The 22,861-nt window shown below is 38.3% G+C and overlaps 1 protein-coding gene across 5 annotated transcripts; it reads right to left on the minus strand.

Moving 5' to 3' along the window:
* Positions 1 to 302: 302 nt before the first annotated feature.
* Positions 303 to 2,417, minus strand: LOC114174658 (F-box/RNI-like superfamily protein). 5 transcript variants are annotated; one of them, XM_085669539.1, is made up of 3 exons: positions 1,041 to 2,393; positions 774 to 932; positions 303 to 648 (listed from the first exon to the last, which is right to left on the minus strand). In XM_085669539.1, exons 1-3 carry the CDS (start codon positions 1,851 to 1,853, stop codon positions 550 to 552), a joined length of 1,071 nt encoding a protein of 356 aa, XP_085525665.1. In that variant the 5' UTR covers positions 1,854 to 2,393; the 3' UTR covers positions 303 to 549. The 5 variants fall into 5 exon arrangements, with proteins under 5 accessions (XP_085525665.1, XP_085525661.1, XP_085525664.1 ...); XM_085669535.1 differs by having other exon boundaries at positions 303 to 632; positions 1,041 to 2,388; XM_085669538.1 differs by having other exon boundaries at positions 303 to 632; positions 724 to 2,417.
* Positions 2,418 to 22,861: the final 20,444 nt, after the last annotated feature.

Genomic DNA, 22,861 nt, shown 5'->3' on the forward strand with positions numbered 1-22,861 from the left:
AGAGACTCTTAGGAAAAACATCTTTGTCAACCAGGTTTAAAAAATCTGGTAGATGCAAATTTGAGCTAAGATTCCTATAGCAACCGTTTCAGTTACAAAATTATTCAACTCCATGTTTTTACTTTCGAGATGCTTAGTTGAGTTTTTAGTCAGTAAAAACGGCTCTAACTTGTTGCCACACGTCTTCAATCCATCTATATAAAATTCCTACTTTAGCTTGAGAATTTACAGATTTTCACATTGGTAATATTTGTATTTTAAAAGAAAGTTATGCATGAACCCAGGGGAAGTAGCAATCGAAATGGTATAAAAAATGCATTTTATAACACTCCACCATTTCACTCGTGGATGAAAATAACTTCTGCTCTAGAAGAAGCTCTTCGACATTTCACCAATTCGATCAACATTTTCAAATTATTCTCCATGTCAAATACACAGGGAATGATACTCAATGTCTCAAGCACAGGAGAACGGCAAAGCAAATATTTGATAAATTCTATCTCATGTGGCCAACCACCCATTTCTGACAACTTCATGGTTTTAAGCTTGTTAAGTGCAGAATCTAAAAGGCATCCTTTTTCCCAAAAATCCAAGTCCGGGGCATCTACAGCAACGGGTATGTTCGATGAACCCTGCCAAAGTCAAATGCTTAAAATAATGCAGCAGTTAATCTTACATAAACAGGTCTGATTTGTAAAAGTTAATAAAATCACTCATTATTACTTGTAAAAGCCAAAAATCTCCACTCTTGCAATCAAGGACCGAGGACTTACTGAAATTTGTAGCTCTTTTAGATTGGGAGAACTTGTAATCATGCGAAGGATGACAAATATCTCTTTTGTATCCTCAAAATTTACTTGATATAATTCAATAGTCTCCAAATTGTGGTACATTATTGGAAGATGCACCGAATCAATACCTATGCTCAAATACTTCAAGAAAGTGCAGAAATGAATAAAATAAAGTTGGTCATACATAATTTCATAAACAACCTTTTTGGGATGATCTAACACAATAAACACATGAGAACACGATGTTACCTTTGTGAAGTAGATAAGCCCGACAAGCTTCTCAAGATTAGGCACACCACCAAGAAACTTGAGAAAATTGCAGTTTGAGCTTTGCTCAAAGTGCTCAGCAATATCATCAGTCATATACATAGCAATAGATATTTCCACCAAAAGTGGAGTATCTTCAAGACATATATCCTTGAATTCACCTTCAAGATACAAGTATTTAAGATTCGGGGCAGATATAGTAAGAGCCAGATTATCAAAATATGACAGTGATAAACTCTCCAAGAGAGGGCATCTGGAAATTAGGCTCTCAACTGCATCAGGGGATATCAAGACTTGGTGAAGGTTGAGGCTCCTCAAGCACACAAACCCCTTGAAACTATGCGGCGGGTCCAACTCGCACCGCGAGAGCTCCAACCTAGTCAACTTCCTACAATTGAAAAGACTTGAAGGTATTCTAAAAAACTCCCCTTCTCCTAACTCCATAACCAACTCCTTGATATCATTTCTCGAGAGGAAAAGAATCCACTGATCAATTTCAGGACAGCTTTGCAACTTCGAATTCGTAATCTGAAACTTATGAATTGGCCCTTGGTGAAGAAACAACACCCTGGTGATGAACTTGACAACACTCATCTCAACAACCTCCCTATCATTACTGAAGGGCACACATTTGTCATCAAACACAAGTTGAGTAATTAAAGCCCATTTGTATCTCCATTTACTAGACAAAATGCTAGTTCTCACAGCATCTCTAATTGGAAGCTGCACCAGAATACTCTCTATAATGCTCTGTGGAAGGTCACTAATCAAGTCAGGACCCATCACATCAACCATTCTTATGACCCGCCTAATTCACAACACAACAACAACCGAAGGAGCGAGGATAAAAAAACAATAAAAAAAAGCTCAATTTGCCCGCAATTCTTCAGAAATCAAATCATCCATTAAAGAAAAAAAAACCACATCCATTTACTTTGTATAAGTATATATATCACTAACCCTGGTTTTTTATTCTGGTATTGTGAACCCACGTAGTGAAATCTAGGATCTGATACAAACAGAGTCTTGAGGGTTAAATTGTTTGCATTGAGAAAGAACCCAATAGAATGTACCGAGATAAAAGGCACCCATTAGCGAGATTGGAAGCGATTTGTAGCTGAAGGGGCTGGATCACGGATTCGAAGCGAGCATGGGATTGGATTTCAGAAAAAGGGGCATTGGGGAAGAGAGGGAAAGGAAGAGAATTGTTGGCACTTTAATCAAACTCTAGAGCAAAAATTCTCTCTTTTTGGTTCGGTGCGATGAGAAGAAACATTGAGAGTGAAAAACAAAAATATTGCGTGCAAGGACACAGTGTCACCTAATAAGTGAATCTAGAATAACATGAGAAGCAAAGTTACCGTCGTAGTTTCTTTACGGGCCGAACATACGGTCCAACCTGTCCAATTGTTGTTTTTCATCCTATAATTGATATTTGCAACTCTCCATCAGTGGGAAATTGTAAACATCACGTTCCAAAAGTGTGCACCTTTTGAAAAATGTAAAATAAGATGTATTATAAAAAAATTCTGATTATATATTTCGAAAATATTCCATAAAAATTTTCCACGACGAAGATTTCAAAATGTAAAGTCTCCTTTTTCTTGCTGTCTTAAAGTTTAGGGCTTGGCCTTTTATTGGGCCTAAGGTCAGCCCACTTAGAGGCTTCAGAATCCTAAGCTGCTCTTTCAGTTCCCACTTCTGCTTGCACTTGGAAAACAGCTCACTCCCAACTCTTCTCTTCATTACAAAGCTCTGCTAGGGTTTTGGCTTCCCTCCTCCTCCCAAGTTAGTTGATCGACCTTTTCCACTCCTCTATTCCACGTAAGTTTGTTTAGCTCATCTTCGCCTTTCCAAGCTAGTTTTCTGAGCCAACAAAGATTCGCCGTGATAACAATATGTTCTTTCTGTTTCCCTGTTATCAGCTCTTGAATCAGCTCGTGGAGGTGTTGTGCTCGGCTGTTGGGTGACAGAATCTCTTTTTGTAACTATATCCAGGTAAGGGAAGCTAAGGTCCATTTGTCTAGATCGTTTTCTGCTTGTTCTACTACTATTGCATGATTCTGTGGATTGTATGTGATAAAAATGTCGTTTGGCCTTTGGGTTTGGTGTATGTGTGACTGCTATATGAAGAAACAGTGGCGATGATGAAGGATTGACCCCAACCAAGGATGGAGGCACATGCTTAAGAAGACTAAGCATGTTTAGAAAGGAAGTTCACTAATCCTTCATCCCTTTCATTTTTGTTTGTTATTTTTGATTCCCTAAGTTAACTTAGTTGAATCAGCTTTAGTTGACTTGTTGACCTTTGACTAGGTTTGACTTGTTGACTATAGTTGACTTAACTTAAGCCAACATGCTAATCTATGTTTATTTGCTTTGTAGGTTAATTAGGAGTAAGAAAGCAATGCTAGGTGGCGCATGATGATCGGGGAGCATAAATGATGTGGATGAGAGAGTAAAGTAAAGGCATAAAGCATAAAGTAAAAGGCATAAAACAAGTGTACCTATGTACCTTTGGTCTCCTTTGTTCTTAGCACACTTTGGCCACTTTTTGGAGACATATGAGACACATTCTTTGTCTCCTTTTGTGCTAGAACGAAATTAGCCTTGTACACACCATAGTTGGCTCTTTTGTCTCTCATTTTTGTAACCTTATTTGACCTAGTTTCTAGAAGCTAGGGTTATGTTTTTGTAGAGACATCCTTAGGTATCTTTTATTTGCTTAGAGGCCCCTAAACTCTTCTATATAAGGGGTGCTCCTAGACATGTAAAAGGGTTGAACATTTTGAAGTAAAAACACTCTTGTGTCTCAACCATTTGTGAGAGTTTCCTCCCTTGGGAGTGAATACTTTTAAGCTTTATCTTGCATAGCAAGTGGCGGCACACATCCACTCATCTTCAAGGTTGCCATGGCTTCTATCCTAGCCTTGTAGTGGCGTGCTTCTCACATTTTTACCATTTCTTTCCTTTCCATTTTATGTTTTCTTCTTCCTTTAATTGTTCTTGGTTTTCTATGATTTATATGCTTTCCATTTCCTTTTCATTTTGAATCAATCCATCATCTTCTTCTCTTGAGCTTTGTGAAAGGAACCTTCACATCTAGATAGCTTGCTATCTTAATGTCCAGTGGGGATTTCACTTAGCTTTGTTAATCAACTCTCACCATATTCAATAATCTTAAAAAGGAACAAGTTAATCCTTCATCATTTGGTATCAGAGCTTTGGTTGTCCTTGAATATGGTGTTTTCATGTTCTAACCTTATCTTGTGTAACTATCTTTGAATGGTCCACATAAAAACAGTGCTGGCAGCAACGTGTGCGTTTTTGAAAAAATTACTGCAGCTAGCTCAGTGGTCCAAAAGTAACGTTCTTTATATCAAAAGAAAGCTCTGTGAGTCTAGTTTTCAACAAAAAAAGAATTAACGCATTTGGAGTTCTGTGGAGAGAGTTATGATCAAATGAGTGAGCAAAGGTCAGAGCTGCCGAGAATACGAAAAACAACGTTTTCAGGTTATGTTGTGGCAATTTTGGCTTCGGCTTTGTGACTCTTTTGCTCCTAAATGTGGTTGGATAACATGTGTTTTGATGCTTACTCTTTGAGCCTCAAATCCATGAGTTTAAATGCATGATAGCTACATGTTTGTGTCTTTGTGTATGTCATGTTGAGTCTTTAAATGTGCCTAACTTTTGCTTGAGTCATATGTCATATGTTAACTTGAAGTTTTCTTATTCTTGTTTTTCCAAGTATTTGAATATTGCATTCACTTTATGTCTTGCTTGATGTATGCTCCATGAAATTGATTTTGGCCTAAAACTTGAGGAACTAAGTGTCCAAGCCACCTAAAACTCTTTCTCACCATTTTATGAAACTAGTTGTGGAAAGAAGAAAATTTTACACCAACTTTTGCCTAAAAACCGAGAGCAACCTTGCTCCTTGGTGAACTAAAAGTGTGTTTTCACTAGGTGTTATGCTACTAGTTTTTCATACTTGAGAATTGGGTGATATTGGCTAATTAGTTCCATGCTTTAACTTGGTTATGATCTTTCTTGGTGTATGCATGATTTAAGACTTGAAGATGTTTGTCAAGTGCTTGCCATAGAGTCTTTAAAATGTGCTTTTCGTGTTTTAGTCTTGTTAAAAGTTTTGTCTCAAACTTTTCTTCTTTAGAGTTTAGCTTTCATTGTTTTTTTGCTTTTCTTGCTTGTCACTAGGTGTTCTTTGTTTTGTCTTAGTAGTTTTCTTTTCTTGAAACTCTTGGGATGTTGTGGCCGAATCACTTGTATTGCATTTGAAAGGTTTTGAACAAGTTTTTAAAAGTGTTTGCTTCACTCCTTTGGTGGATTTTGAGTGCTAGCCTTGCCTTGTTACTTTGGGAGAGTGATCTAAACACTTGGGTTACATTTTGGGTTGGATTTGGTCTCGGTTTTCATGTTTTCTAACCTCTAATCCATTTATTTTGTCTTGGATTTGAGTGTTTTTGTTGTAGGAATCATAGCAAGTTCATCAAATGCACCTCAACCAAACAAAAACAATACATTGATGAGCTTGCTTCGGGATTTGGAGTTGTCTAGGAAGGAGGCCTTTGAACAATTGAGAAAAGAAAAGGAGCAAAGTGACCTAAGAATCCAAGAGCACATTCAAAGGCTTGAAGCTAGGGAGAAAGAAAGAGAGCCTAGGAAAAGAGGGCATTCTAGGCACAACCCATCACAAGAGAAGCAAACTCCAAAGATTCCTAAGTTCTATGGTGGAAGTGATCCCAAAATCTTCCTTGATTGGGAAGTTAAAGTTGATTAAATTTTCAATGAAAATCATGTAAAGGATCAAGCACAAGTTGATCTAGTAGTTTTAGGATTTTTGGAATATGCCAATACTTGGTGGCATAAAGTTTGTAAGAATTATGACCAAGGGCCACCCGCGGCTTCTTGGATGGACATTAAAAATCTTATGCGCGCTAGATTTATTCCTCCCTCCTATAGGAAGGAACTTCTTTTGAAGCTCCAAAGGCTTCACCAAGGTTCTATGAGTGTGAGTGAGTACTTTAAAGAATTAGAGTCTCAAATGCGTAGGGTTGAAATAAAAAGAAACATGATAAGTTTCCTTCTAACTCTCATCAAGAACCACCAAGTAAAAGTAAGTCACCAAGTGATCACATTCACCATTCCACTTCTCAAAGATCAAGTTCCATTAAATGTTTTAAATGTTTGGGTTATAATCACATTGCTTTAAATTGCCCAACCAAAAGGACCATGATCTTAAAGAAGAGTAATGATGTTGAAAGTGAACACTCATCTCCCCATTCTCTTTCAAAAGAATCTTCTTCCTCTAGTAAAACTAAAATTTTTGAGAAAGACCCTATGTTATTAAGGCGCATGATAGGTCAAGATCAAAGTGAGCTTAAGCCAACTCAAAGAGAAAATATTTTTCAATCTAGATGCAAAATTAACAAATGGGTTTGCTGTCTAATTATTGATGGAGGAAGTAGTACCAATGTAGCTAGCACAAGGTTGGTGGAAAAGCTTAGCTTAGAGACCATTCCTCATGCTAAGCCCTACAAGCTTGCTTGGATAAGTAAAGAGGGAGAAATAGATGTCAATAAACAAGTCCTAATTAACTTCTCTATAGGAAGCTACAAAGATGAGGTGCTATGTGATGTTGTTCCCATGGAAGTCACACATATCTTACTAGGTAGGCCATGGCAATTTGGTAAACAAACTTTACATGATGGTCATACCAACCAATACATTTTCTTCAAAAATGGGAAAAAGACCACTTTACAACCTCTATCACCTCAAGAAGTTAAAAAGGATAGAAATATAATAAGAAAAGATAAAGAAGAAAAAGAAAAGGGGCAAGCTTTCACTAAGGTGTTACTTGCCTACAAAAAAATTCTTCTAAAGCAAGATGTTCATCACCCTTCCTTCCCTTCCCAAGCCAAAAAGGAAGGCCCAAAGCACAAGAAAGAGAGGAAGAGTAGTCTAGAAAATAAAGATGGCCTAACCAAAGCTAAGGGTAATACCCTTAGAAAGGATGGAACAAGAGCTTATAAAAGGGAGGCGCAAATCCTCCCCCAAATCAAGTCAAGCTCCATCTACAAAGGCTCAAAGAATTTGTGGTCAAATTCTCTCCAAGGAGGGGAGGATGATGAAGGATTGACCCCAACCAAGGATGGCGGCACATGCTTAAGAAGACTAAGCATGTTTAGAAAGGAAGTTCACTAATCCTTCATCCCTTTCATTTTTGTTTGTTATTTTTGATTCCCTAAGTTGACTTAGTTGAATCAACTTTAGTTGACTTGTTGACCTTTGACTAGGTTTGACTTGTTGACTATAGTTAACTTGACTTAAGCCAACATGCTAATCTATGTTTATTTGCTTTGTAGGTTAATTAGGAGTAAGAAAGCAATGCTAGGTGGCGCATGATGATTGGGGAGCATAAAGGATGTGGATGAGAGAGTAAAGTAAAGGCATAAAGCATAAAGTAAAAGGCATAAAACAAGTGTACCTATGTACCTTTGGTCTCCTTTGTTTTTAGCACACTTTGGCCACTTTTTGGAGACATATGAGACACATTCTTTGTCTCCTTTTGTGCTAGAACGAAATTAGCCTTGTACACACCATAGTTGGCTCTTTTGTCTCTCATTTTTGTAACCTTATTTGACCTAGTTTCTAGAAGCTAGGGTTATGTTTTTGTAGAGACATCCTTAGGTATCTTTTATTTGCTTAGAGGCCCCTAAACTCTTTGATGAAGGATTATCTTGTTCCTTTTCAAGATTATTGAATATGGTGTGAGTTGATTAAGAAAGCTAAGCGAAATCCCCACTGGACATTAAGATAGCAAGCTATCTAGATGTGAAGGTTCTTTTCACAAAGCTCAAGAGAAGAAGATGATGGATTGATTCAAAAAAAAAAGGAAATGGAAAGCACATAAACCATAGAAAACCAAGAACAATTAAAGGAAGAAGAAAACATAAAATGGAAAGGAAAGAAATGGTAAAAATGTGAGAAGCACGCCACTACAAGGCTAGGCTAGAAGCCATGACAACCATGAAGATGAGTGGATGTGTGCCGCCACTTGCTATGCAAGATAAGGCTTAAAAGTATTCACTCCCAAGGGAGGAAACTCTCACAAATGGTTGAGACACAAGAGTGTTTTTACTTCAAAATGTTCAACCCTTTTACATGTCTTGGAGCACCCCTTATATAGAAGAGTTTAGGGGCCTCTAAGCAAATAAAAGATACCTAAGGATGTCTCTACAAAAACCTAACCCTAGCTTCTAGAAACTAGGTCAAATAAGGTTTCAAAAATGAGAGACAAAAGAGCCAACTATGGTGTGTGCAAGGCTAATTTCGTTCTAGCACAAAAGGAGACAAAGAATGTGTCTCATATGTCTCCAAAAAGTGGCAAAGTGTGCTAAATTCAAAGGAAACCAAAGGTACATAGGTACACTTGCTTTATGCCTTTTTCTTTATGCTTTATGCCTTTGCTTTAATCTCTCCTCCACATCATTTATGCTCTCCAATCACCATGCGCCACCTACCATTGCTTTCTTACTCCTAATTAACCTACAAAGCAAATAAACATAGATTAGCATGTTGGCTTAAGTCAAGTCAACTATAGTCAACAAGTCAAACCTAGTCAAAGGTCAACAAGTCAACTAAAGTTGATTCAACTAAGTCAACTTAGGGAATCAAAAATAACAAACACAAATGAAAGGGATGAATGATTAGTGAACTTCCTTTCTAAACATGCTTAGTCTTCTTAAGCATGTGCCTGCATCCTTGGTTGGGGTCAATCCTTCATCATCCTCCCCTTCTTAGAGAGAATTTGACCACAAATTCTTTAAGCCTTTGTGGATGGAACTTGACTTGATTTGGGGGAGGATTTGCGCCTCCCTTTTATGAGCTTTTGTTCCATCCTTTCTAAGGGTATTACCCCTAGCTTTGGTTAGGCCATCTTTATTTTCTAGACTACTCTTCCTCTCTTTCTTGTGCTTTGGGCCTTCCTTTTTGGCTTGGGAAGAGAAGGAAGAGTGATGCACATCTTGCTTTGGAAGAATTTTTTTGTAGGCAAGTAACACCTTGGTGAAAGCTTGCCCCTTTTCTTTTTCTTCTTTATCTTTTCTTATTATATTTCTATCCTTATTAACTTCTTGAGGTGATAGAGGTAGTAAAGTTCTCTTTTTCCCATTTTTGAAGAAAATGTATTGGTTGGTATGGCCATCATGTAAAGTTTGTTTATCAAATTGCCATGCCCTACCTAGTAAGATATGTGTGACTTCCATGGGAACAACATCACATAGCACCTCATCTTTGTAGCTTCCTATAGAGAAGTTAATTAGGACTTGTTTATTGACATCTATTTCTCCCTCTTTACTTATCCAAGCAAGCTTATAGGGCTTAGCATGAGGAATGGTCTCTAAGCTAAGCTTTTCCACCAACCTTGTGCTAGCTACATTGGTACTACTTCCTCCATCAATAATTAGAGAGCAAACCCATTTGTTAATTTTGCATCTAGATTGTAAAATGCTTTCTCTTTGAGTTGGCTCAAGTTCACTTTGATCTTGACCTATCATGCGCCTTAATAACATAGGGTCTTTCTCAAAAAATTTAGTTTTACTAGAGGAAGAAGGTTCTTTTGAAAGAGAATGGGGAGATGAGTGTTCACTTTCAACATCATTACTCTTCTTTAAAATCATGGTCCTCTTGGTTGGGCAATTTAAAGCAATGTGATTATAACCCAAACATTTAAAACATTTAATAGAACTTGATCTTGGAGAAGTGGAATGGTGAATGTGATCACTTGGTGACTTACTTTTACTTGGTGGTTCTGGATGAGAGTTAGAAGGGAACTTATCATGTTTCATGTTATCCTTTCCCTTCCATGAGTGACTAAAGTAGTGGTTGGGTAAGTAACTCTTCCTTGCCCTTCTTTTTCTTTTCAATTGAATTTCAATCCCAAGGGCAAGTGTGAAAACATTTTCAAGAGTGGAGTACTCATACAACTCTACTTGGTCTTGTATGTCTCTCCTAAGACCACTCACAAATCTTTTTATTTTTTCTTTGTTAGTTTCTTTTATTTCAACCGTACGCATTTGAGACTCTAATTCTTTAAAGTACTCACTCACACTCATAGAACCTTGGTGAAGCCTTTGGAGCTTCAAAAGAAGTTCCTTCCTATAGGAGGGAGGAACAAATCTAGCGCGCATAAGAGTTTTAATGTCCATCCAAGAAGCCGCGGGTGGCCCTTGGTCATAATTCTTACAAACTTTATGCCACCAAGTATTGGCATACTCCAAAAATCCTAAAACTACTAGATCAACTTGTGCTTGATCCTTTACATGATTTTCAATAAAAATTTGATCAACTTTAGCTTCCCAATCAAGGAAGATTTTGGGATCACTTCCACCATAGAACTTAGGAATCTTTGGAGTTTGCTTCTCTTGTGATGGGTTGTGCCTAGAATGCCCTCTTTTCCTAGGATCTCTTTCTTTCTCCCTAGCTTCAAGCCTTTGAATGTGCTCTTGGATTCTTAGGTCACTTTGCTCCTTGTCTTTTCTCAATTGTTCAAAGGCCTCCTTCCTTGACAACTCCAAATCCCGAAGCAATCTCATCAATGTATTGTTTTTGTTTGGTATAGGTGCATTTGATGAACTTGCCATGATTCCTACAACAAAAACACTCAAATCCGAGACAAAATAAATGGATTAGAGGTTAGACAACATGAAAACCAAGACCAAATCCAACCCAAACTGTAACCCAAGTGTTTAGATCACTCTCCCAAAGTAACAAGGCAAGGCTAGCACTCAAAATCCACCAAAGGAGTGAAGCAAACACTTTTAAAAACTTGTTCAACACCTTTCAAATGCAAGACAAGTGATTTGGCCACAACATCCCAAGAGTTTCAAGAAAAGAAAACTACTAAGACACAACAAAGAACACCTAGTGACAAGCAAGAAAAGCACAAAAACAAGAAAGTTTAACTTCTAAGGAAATTTTGTTTTAAAGACAAAACTTGAACAAGACTAAAGCAATGAAAAACACTTTAAAAAAACTCTATGGAAAGCATTTGAACAAGCCAAGATTATACCTCAAATTATGCATACACCAAGAAAGATCATAACCAAGTTAAAGCATGGAACTAATTTGCCAATATCACCCAAAATCCAAGTATAAAATTTGGTAGCATAACACCTAGTAAAATTGGCCAAATGGATTCACCAAGTAACACATTAGCTCTCGGCCAAACTGTTTTTGGTCATGAAAATAATATTTCTTTTCAAAACTAGTTACTTAAGATGATGAGAAGGATATTTTAGGGTGTCTTGAACACTTAGTTCCTTAAAAATTAGGTCAAAATCAATTTCAAGGAGCATGCTACAACAAAAGGCATAGATCTCATGCAATAGCTCAAATACTTAGAAACAAGAATAAGAAAATGCAAAGAAGCATATGACATATGACTCAAGCAAAAGTTAGGCACATTTAAAGACTCAAACATGACATACACAAAGACACAAACATGTAGCTATCATGCATTTAAACTCATGGATTTTTAGGCTCAAAGACTAAGTATCCAAAGACATGTTATCCAACCACATTTAGGAGCTTAAAGAGGTGCAAAAACCGTAGCCAAACTGCCACAACAAAACCTGAAAACGCTGATTCACGTATTCTTGGCAGATCTGACCTTTGCTAACTAATTTGATCATAACTTTCTCCACAGAACTCCAAATGCGTTGGTTCTTTTTTTTTCTGGAAACTAGACTCATAGAGCTTTCTTTTGACACCAACAACTTAATTTTTGGACCGCTGAGCTGGTGCAGTTTAATGTTTTAAAATCGTCAAGTTTTCTGCCAGCACTGTTTTTGTGTGTCATGGAAGTGGATTTGAACCATACCAAGATAGCTACAACAAGACAAGGTTAGAACATAAAAACACCATATTCAAGATAACCTAGGCTCTAGATACCAAATGATGAAGGATTATCTTCTTCCTTTTCAAGATTATTGAATATGGTGTGAGTTGATTAAGAAAGCTAAGCGAAATCCCCACTGGACATTAAGATAGCAAGCTATCTAGATGTGAAGGTTCCTTTCACAAAGCTCAAGAGAAGAAGATGATGGATTGATTCAAAACAAAAAGGAAATGGAAAGCACATAAACCATAGAAAACCAAGAACAATTAAAGGAAGAAGAAAACATAAAATGGAAAGGAAAGAAATGGTAAAAATGTGAGAAGCACGCCACTACAAGGCTAGGCTAGAAGCCATGACAACCATGAAGATGAGTGGATGTGTGCCGCCACTTGCTATGCAACATAAGGCTAAAAGGTATTCACTCCCAAGGGAGGAAACTCTCACAAATGGTTAAGACACAAGAGTGTTTTTACTTCAAAATGTTCAACTCTTTTACATGTCTTGGAGCACCCCTTATATAGAAGAGTTTAGGGGCCTCTAAGCAAATAAAAGATACCTAAGGATGTCTCTACAAAAACCTAACCCTAGCTTCTAGAAACTAGGTCAAATAAGGTTTCAAAAATGAGAGACAAAAGAGCCAACTATGGTGTGTGCAAGGCTAATTTCGTTCTAGCACAAAAGGAGACAAAGAATGTGTCTCATATGTCTCCAAAAAGTGGCCAAAGTGTGCTAAATTCAAAGGAGACCAAAGGTACATAGGTACACTTGCTTTATGCCTTTTTCTTTATGCTTTATGCCTTTGCTTTAATCTCTCCTCCACATCATTTATGCTCTCCAATCACCATGCGCCACCTAGCATTGCTTTCTTACTCCTAATTAACCTACAAAGCAAATAAACATAGATTAGCATGTTGACTTAAGTCAAGACAACTATAGTCAACAAGTCAAACCTAGTCAAAGGTCAACAAGTCAACTAAAGTTGATTCAACTAAGTCAACTTAGGGAATCAAAAATAACAAACACAAATGAAAGGGATGAATGATTAGTGAACATCCTTTCTAAACATGCTTAGTCTTCTTAAGCATGTGCTTGCATCCTTGGTTGGGGTCAATCCTTCATCACTCTTCTATATAAGGGGTGCTCCTAGACATGTAAAAGGGTTGAACATTTTGAAGTAAAAACACTCTTGTGTCTCAACCATTTGTGAGAGTTTCCTCCCTTGGGAGTGAATACTTTTAAGCCTTATCTTGCATAGCAAGTGGCGGCACACATCCACTCATCTTCAAGGTTGCCATGGCTTCTAGCCTAGCCTTGTAGTGGCGTGCTTCTCACATTTTTACCATTTCTTTCCTTTCCATTTTATGTTTTCTTCTTCCTTTAATTGTTCTTGGTTTTCTATGATTTATGTGCTTTCCATTTCCTTTTCATTTTGAATCAATCCATCATCTTCTTCTCTTGAGCTTTGTGAAAGGAACCTTCACATCTAGATCGCTTGCTATCTTAATGTCCAATGGGGATTTCACTTAGCTTTCTTAATCAACTCTCACCATATTCAATAATCTTAAAAAGGAACAAGTTAATCCTTCATCAGGCGGGCACTGGTTTTCTCGCCCAAGCAAGCATGCCTCCCCTAGCGAGACTAGCAGAGGTTCGCACAAGCTTTCTGCGCGAACAGTCGCTGAGATGACTCGTCTGCAATTTTTGAGCGAAGCGTATCTCGCTTAGGCGAGAAGGGACTCGCCTGAGCGAGACGACGTCCCACCTGAGCGAGGTTTTCTAGCCTGAGCGAGGCTGGGGCAAGTTTTGTGCTATAACGTGAATGGCCAATGATGTGATTGTTTGTTTGATTGATTTGAATGCTTTCCCAGAAAAGGTTGACGGATAATGCCTTGATTATGTATGAGGGTGAGATGTATATGATATGTTGTTCCATTGTATTTGAATTGGAAAGCATGAGTTTTATGATGGGTTGTTATGCATGATATTGGTATTGTGGGAAACTTTCTGATTGGTTGGTGAATCATGTACCAAGTGTGAGCAGGGCGTAATTCCATGACTCTTGTAGCGAGAGCTCATGGTGGCGCCTCATCCATCGGACGTAATCCCATGGACCCTTCTAATGGGAGTCCCTAGTAGTGCCTTACCTATTGGACTTAATTCCATGGACCTCGGGGTGAGAGTTCATGGTGGTGCCTTAACATAAGGATGTAATTCCATGCGAGTATCATGGTGGTGCCTCAAGGCCAGGACGTAATTCCACGAAGGCCACGTGGTGGTGCCTCTTGTAAGGGTGTAATTTCGTGAAGGCCTTGTGGTGACGCCTCACTGTTAGGACGTAATTCCACTGCTTGGTGGTGGTGCCTCAGTTACGTATCCGGATAGTCAAGTCTTGGTGTCTCATGTAAGACCCGTAGAATTTAATTAATTAATTAAATAATTAATTAATAAATATGGGAGGGGAAATAATTATGACATTAAATTATGGTTGGTATGACGTGAAAAAGTACTAGCTCAAGTGGTTGAGAGTACTTAAATTGTGTGAGAGGACTTGGGTTCGAGTCCTATGTATGCTAACTTTTGTGTTATTGTTTTATTATTTAAATCTATGTAATTATGTTCTGGTATGATATGATGTCTGAATTGGATTTGTTAAGCATGAAACATGACTTGGTTGAATTGGTGGTGTAATTACTTTGTGATTGAATGGTTATGGGTTCAAACCTTGGAGAACCAAACTAAAAACATTATTTTTGGCATTTTGGCTTTGAATTGAATATGAAAGGTTGGGGAAAAACCCTAGATAGTTGAGAGGCAGCCTTGGGTAGCTGAAAAACAGATCATAGGTTAGGGGAGTTGTAATCGTTGTTTTGTTTTATATTTTGATAATGTAAAATGAAATGTATGAACTGGATGCTTATCTGTGTATTCTGCAATTTTCTGTGTTTTCTGGAAAATTTCCAGAAACCGCCTGGCGGGCATACATCGCCGCCAGGCAGTGCATGCGTTTTTGCCTTATACTGGGTTACTGAGGGGAAATCGCCTGGCGGCACATTCCCGGCCGCCAGGCGACACACAGGTTTTTCACTATTCTGGGCTTCTCTGTATGAAGCGCCTGGCGGGATTGGTCGGGACCGCCAGGCGACACGGGGCTGAGGCACGATTTGGGTTTTTTTTTTCTAGGTCTTTTGACGTGAGTTAAATTGGGAAAATCAAGGGGATGCTCTTGAGAGATGATCCAATGTAGTAACGTCGATTCTCGAGAGTAATTTGATAGAGAAATCTGATGAAACAGTGACGAGGTGTTTTAGGGTTGAACACTTGGGGTTGATGTCGGAAGTATTATTGGTAATTCGGAAATGCTATGATAACATGCTAATGAGGGTGTGCGAGAATTGAATAATAGGTATTGGAAATCGTGGGAATGAAGAGTAGACGAGGGATTGTGTGTAAGTGCGGGTGACTGGTATAAGAGTAGCAGTGTATAATCATGTGAGATGGTTATGTTGAATACTAGAGTAGGGTATGACCTGGCGGAAAGCAGTTCCAGTGCGATAGGAATGTGTTTCACATAGAAGATAATGCTTACAGAGTATACTGTTGATGTTTGAGATTTAAGGTTTAACCACAAAAATGCATAAATGCACTGAGTATTAGGAAGGGGAACATATATGAGAGTGAATATAATGCTGAGGCAAAGGTGTTAGTAAGTATTGGGTACTGGATAATATAGTATGTTATGGAGAGAAGAATGGGGTTCTAATTAAGACAACCAAATAGGTGCACATAGAAAGTGGGTAGTCATTTGGACAAGTGGAGAACAATCCAAATGGATTGATGAAAGGTCAAGGGATATTTGTATACTGGGTGAGGAATCAATGAAAACTGAACAGATTGTAATCACATTTATACATTGTCTGTACTGATATAGCGCCTGGCGGAGGGTTGTAAACCGCCAGGCGATGACCACAACTTCTACAAGGTCTGGAGCGAGATCCGCCTGGCGGTGAACGTGGGTGCGCCGGGCGGAAATGGCAGAACTCGTGGTGTATTTAACATGGGTGTTTACCGCCAGGCGGTGTTTACAATTATTGAAAATTTTGGGGCGCTTGGCGCCTGGCGGTACGTGTCCCCCGCCAGGCGGTCTGGAAGCTGTGGCGCCTAGCGGTACGTGTCCCCCGCTAGGCGATTTAGCTGCTGTGAGTCCTAGTTGATGGATTTCGTAGGGTGTTCTACAAGGTTTCTGGTAGTGCTTCAGAGGTGAGGTTGCTGGAGTTCCTTGAGTTGTGGCTCGGAACGTATCCCTTGAGTTGTGGCTCGGGATAGGGGTTAAGCACGTGGTATTCCTTGAGTTGTGGCTCGGAATAGCATCTCTTGAGTTGTGGCTCGGGATGGCGGATGAACACGAGAAACCTTTGAGTTGTGGCTCGGGTTGGCGAGTGTGGCCGGTATGAGTGTGCTGGTTGTGGCCAGTACGGATGGGTCCAGATAGATTGCCCTCCTCAGTTGTTGGCTGACGAGTTTGGTAGTCTTGGGACGATACGGGCTTTGTTCGTATGTGGGAACTCTACCTGGCGTTGCGGTGTATGATCCGTAGCATGTATTCCCGCACGTGCTCTATCGGTTGTGGCCGATAGGTATGGCAGCAAGTCACCTTGAAGTAATTAGCAGACGAAGTAGAACACGAATAAACGTATTGGAGATTGAATTGAGGGAATAAAAATATAGGACAATGTGGAAAGTTAATTTAAGTGATGTGATGTGTATGAATACTGATTTATATATATATATGTTTATAACTTTGTATATATATATATATGTGTTTTATCTGCTAAGCTCACCCTATCTGCGTGTGTGTGGCGATGATCGTGTACGCGGTACACGGGAGCAGATGCTGGTGATGTAGGTGGCTCAGGTGCAGCTTAGGCACGGAGAGGGGACTGTTTTGGGGAAACTTTTACTTGTATTACTCTGTTTTGGAAATATTTGTAAACCCGGATGGGTGACTTAATAACATTGGATTTTAATTATGTAATGGACGTTCTAAGTTTTTATCAGCTCAATTAATAAAGCTTTAAATTTTCCCGCGTTTTGGGAAAATGAGGTATTATTAAACATGTGGTTTTATTTATTCCATTTATTTGTTTATAAATTAGTAATATCCTGACGGGATGTTACATCTCATATGTTTTGGTAACTCTGGTATGGATGCTTGTTATTTATGCTTGGCTTTGGGATTACATGTGGATTGTTATAATATGAGATTCCTTTACACTAGCTTACCCTTTTGCTTGCTTGTGTGTTGTGTGTGGCCTTCTCTATTGCAATGATCATCAATTCTATTGATGTGAGCAGATGTGAGAACCCCTGGCAGTGGTATGGATAATAGGGATGTTGCAGCTTGATGGATTGGATGAGTATTGGGCCCACTGTGGGGCCATCACTGAAGGATTTTGTTAGTTATGTTTCTCTCGTCCGTACAAGACCTAGTATAGTTATTTGCTTTTCCAGTGTACTTTGTTTACGCCGTGTAGAGCCTCTTTTATTTAATCTGGGAAATGCTTGGCGTACTATATGCATGCATACTTGATATCGCTGTCGTTGGGCGATCAAATTACCACTACTTAACTTTAGCAACTTCAGTATTGCCAAGTTAGTAGTGAACAAAATAGTTAGGGTTAAGATAACCCTGAGTCGTCTCACAACGAATACGGAACTGATCTCAAATATTTGATTCTTAAAAATGCAATTAAAACTAGCAACTATAAAAATAGAGGGTTTTGATATGCAAAGAAAATGACACGAAAGATTGTAAACACAATAATAGTAAATAGGTCAATTCCACTGCTTTTTCTAAATAAGATTCTTCATTGGTTATCTAAAGATTATTGTTAAATTAATTATTGTTGTTGATTTACAAATCAATCAATGTAAAGACTCAATTCATTTGTTGGCATTCTCACTTTTAATCAAAGTAAATCTCAATTAAAAGTGAGAATTGTGAGATTGTCCATAGTAAATTCAATCAAAGTACAGTCTCAATTAATTTTACTATGCCTAATCATGTCTATTCCTTTGTTTCTTCACCAAATAGAAAACTTAATTAATCAAAGTAAAGTCTTGACTAATTTTAGTTAAAGTAATTACCTCTAATCAAATTAAAGTCTCAATTATTGGCAAAAACTTATTTAATCAAATGAAAGTTCTTAAATAAAATCAAAGTAAAGTCTCAATTTAATTTAAAAACCTTTTAACTCATATGATTAGCATGCATGTAGATTTAAAATCATTATTTTCTATTCGATTAAGAAGCAAAGGACATAGATAAAAAAACACAACAATAATCAAAATAACAAACACATAAATTCATCTAACCTCAGAATCCAGTTAAGAAATTACAGTGGAATCAACCCTTAAAGCTTAGCCCTCCATGGCTTTGATGGAATACATGATAATATATGATGAAGGAAAAAAAATAAAAGAAAAGAGAGAATGAGAGATGTGATGGATGACTGTGTCTGCCAAAACTAGAGAGTTCTCAGTGTCTAAGTTGTCCCCTCTCTCTGCTCCCTTAAGTCTCTTTATATAGGCTTCAACTGGACTTTGGGCTTTATCTGTCAGTTGCTAAAAATCTTTTATTTTTATTTAATTAATTAGCAACTTAATTCCTGTCCAGTTTCCAATTCTGCCCCTCTTGTTTAATCATTTTTACAAAATTGACCAGAATTTGACTGCTGACTTTGATCGGTTGACTAGTGTTGACCAGTGTTGACTGTCCAATAGCAGCCTGACACATGGCGCAAAGTGCACTTTCTCTCTCCAAACTAGGGTTTGCTGCATTTAGGGTTTCATGGAGGCTTGTGGCTGCTGCGATGGCAGCTACTCCGGCGAATGGTGGTTGCTCCGACATGGTTTCGTGGTGTTGCAAGGTGCTTAGAGGCGCGGTGGATGCGCGTTGTAGGTTGGTGATGCGTCGCGGTGGCCGACGGCGAGATTGGTGGCTAGGATGGCGGCTGCCATGGTGATGGTAGGAGAGGAGGAAAATTAGGGTTAGGGTTTCATGTGTGAGATGGAGGAGATGATGATGTGGCAAGATCTGATTAGTCAATTTGGTGAGTGGAGGATTATGACACGTGTCTTGTTCTGGTTGGCTAATTTTAAAAGGTGGGGATTGCCACATGGCATGATCTGGTTGAGTGGAGTTTAAGTGGTAGGAGGGGTGCAACTTAGTGAAAACTGGGGTGCAGAATAGGTTTTTTTGGTGGTCCACTTTAGAAGGAGTGTTCAAATAAAATCTGGGGGTGCATTTAGCTCCTGATTTATTCTTTTCCAGAATTTCCTGATTTTGGACTTATTTTGTAACTTTGAATATTTTAAATCCACACTATTAATGACCAAAAATAAATTTCAGCTGCATTAACAAACGTTAGAATATCCAATAATATTTTATGCAACTAAAATCAATTTTTACGCCACTTTTACCAAACTTACTTAATAAATCCAATAATCACAAATCCTAATTAAATCAATCTTTAAGCACAGAAAATTCAATTAAATCCCCAAATTTAAATATTAAATGAGGGCAAAAATTTGAACTCATCACACATCCACACTTATCCGTTTGCACTCCTGGGCAAAATTGAACAATTTCAAAACTTTTGTTCTGAGGTCTTTTATTCCATATTTTCAGTGGATTAGAGGAATGAATACAAATGGAAACAGATCAATATTCTAGAAATCATGTTGTCATGCACATACAAATGGATCAAATTCTGTTTTTCACACATGAGTTAGTCTTTCAAGTTTACAAGATAATCAAATATGAAAGAGAAGCACTCAAGTTAAATGTATATTTTCTCACCAAGATTCGCTCAAGTGTTTTGGCTTGTGTTTCTCACCCATGCAAGTAAACACTCTCAATGCTTAGCAAGACTCTAATATTCACAGCTTTCAGAAAACATGCATTCAAAAATCATGAGGACTTTTCACAGGTTATAATGAGGCCAAGGCAGGTAGGAAAAACTTTAGGATTTGTGTGTTTTTGAAATATTAAGGAAGAAAGAATTATGGAGCATAGTTTCTAAAACAATCCTTACTTTTTTTTCTTTGTTTTTTTCTCTCTTTTATCCTTTGTTGCTCTTTTTCAGACATCAATCATCTTTCATTTCAACACTCTGTCATCAACAATTATTTTCCTTTTGCCATTTTTATAACTTTGTGGGGGAAATACTCACCCCCACACTTTATTCCTCAACCAATCTTGGTGGAGCTCCAAAGGTGCATGAGGAGCTCCATGGGCAGCAGAAATGGATGAAGGAATGGAGGCAAGTTGGAAGGCACTTGCAAGCAATGGAAGGTGAAAGAGGTGATAGGATTTCCTAATCTATGCTAGCCTAAGGAAGGTGGCTAGAGGTAGAGAGAGGAAATCTCTAGAAAGTGGTGACTCTCAAAGGCAATAGAGGGAGGAGTGCTCTCAACTCAAGTTGCATCTATTGCATAAATTTCAAGAGTGTCTACAAATGAGTGAAATTTTGGCTTTTATATGAAGCCATTTACACATGAGAAAGGAGAGCCATTGGATGGAGTGGGCCTTGATCTTGGCCCTTAGATCAAGCTTGGAGAAGGAGGCTTGATCTTGGCCATTGGATGATGCCTTGGAAAAGGAGGAAGCATTCCTAACCCTTGGATGCTTTGGATCCATGAAGTGTAGGAAGAAGTGTTGACTTCCACTTAGTCCACCTTGGCTCTTTTGATAGCTCATGGCCAAATCTCCTATTGGGCTTAGTCAAGCCCAATTTTATCAATTGAACTACTCATTGTTTGATTTATTATTCTAGAAAGCAAAGCCTAAACAATGGGCCAATATTATTGCTATTCTATTGCTCTTTGAGACACTTCTTCAAATCTTCACATCTTCTTTGGCCCATGTGAAGAGTATGAGAAGCTGATGAAGGATTATCTTGTTTCCTTTTAGAGTTATGAATATGGTGAAGTTGTTTAAGAAAGCTTTTTGAAAATTCCCACTGGACATTAAGATAGCATGCTATCTAGATGTGAAGGTTCATTTCTCAAGCTCATGAAAGGAAGAAGAGAGTTGGATTCAAGCTTAAACACACACGGCAATAACAACACTAAAGAGAAAAATGAAAGAAGAAACAATAAAAATGGAAAGCATAGAAGATGAAGAATGGAAGAAGCACGCCACTCATAGGGGGGGATCTAAGCCAACCAAGCCCTAGAGATGAGTGATGGTGTCGCCACTTGTAAGCAAGATAAGGCAAAGGTGAGTTCACTTCTAGGAAGGAGAGCTCACGAAAATTTAAAGGTTGAAACACAATAGTTTAGAAACAAAATGATCAACCCTTTTACAAGACAAGGAGCACCCTTTAAATAGGAGTTCATAGGGGTCCTTTAGCAAATACAAAAACATGAAAAAGGATTCACTAGCAAACCCTAAACCTAATGTGAGAGTGAGTCTTGGCCAAGTGAAGGGAGATGATTGGTGGAGGCATTCCCATGAGGATTCTAGGCCAAAAGAGGAAAGAGACCAAGTGACCTTCTAAGGCATAAACCACAAAGGCAAAAGGAGACAAGGTACATGTCTACTTTTGCTTTTGCTTTATGCTTTTTGCTTTCCTCTCTCTTCCACTTCATCCAAGTGCTCCAATCACCAAGTGCCACCTAGCCATGCTCTACTTTCTCTTAATTACCTACAAAACAAGACAAACAAGGATTAGCATGTTGGTTTAAGTTAATCTAATCTTGGTCAAAGGTCAACTTTGAATCAAAGTCAACAAGTCAACCAAAATAAGTCAACTAGAAACCAACTTAGGGAATTCAAACTAAAGTAATGCAAAACAAAGATAAAGGTGATGGAATAGAAGACTCCCCTCTAGACATGCTTCTAGTGATTCTTCTTGAGGGAGCTTCTAAGGAGGTGGTTACGCCTTCATCAGAAGCCCATGTGGGTTTGGGCCATCTTGAATGAAGCCCAATTGGATCTTTTTGAGCATGTTCCTTGTTATTGGGCCTCTTGATGGGCTTGGGTTTGAAGGTGCATGTGGGCCATGTATTGGGCCTTAAGCATGATTTGGGCCTAGGCGTTGACCCAAACTATAAGCCTTGTTGGGATCACATCATCCCCTCCCACTTGAAGAGGATCTGACCTCAGATCAAGAGGATTATTTAAGGCTCACAACAACTAAAGCTGGGTTCCGCCAGGATCAAAAACATATCTGCAATAGTCATCAAACAGAATTGGATTAAAATCATGAAGGCCATGCAATATAATTGATTGGGGAATGTGTGAAAGTGGGCTTATAAATTTTGAAAAAGTTGGTATTAGGCCCACTTCACAAAAAGAGTGTTTCACACTTTGACTTGGATGATTTTTGAAAAGAATTTTAAAGTCAAAGTGTATTTTGGCACTATATTTTGAAGAGGATGAAATAAGGGAAGGAGATAAAGAACAAAAAATTTGAGAAGGAAACAAAACAAGAGATTTAATGAAAAAGTGAGAATAGTTTAAAGATGGGAAAACTCCCTTTGGAACTTGGGTCTTCATGAAAGGAATTGGTGAAGGATTACACACCAAATCCCTAACAATGAGTTCCCTTGAAGTTGAATTACTTTTGAACTCTACCACTTTTGATTTTCTTTCAAACTCACTCTCTGTTTTTAATTTCTCTCTTGCTTCAAAGTCTTTTCTCTCATTCTCTTCTTTGGCTTTTCTAATATTCTCCTCTTTTGCCTTTTCTTCTTCATCTCTTTTCTTTTTATCTTTTATCTCTTTGTCCTTTTGTTCTCTTTTAGCACAAAGCTTCTCAAGCTCTTCTTTTTCTCTCTTCTTTTCATACTCTCGAAGCTTTTTAAGTTTTGCTTGCTCTTT

Source organism: Vigna unguiculata, chromosome 2 (assembly GCF_037176805.1).
Source record: "Vigna unguiculata cultivar grain cowpea cultivar isolate G323 ecotype 2 chromosome 2, ASM3717680v1, whole genome shotgun sequence".
NCBI classification, from domain to species: domain Eukaryota; kingdom Viridiplantae; phylum Streptophyta; class Magnoliopsida; order Fabales; family Fabaceae; genus Vigna; species Vigna unguiculata.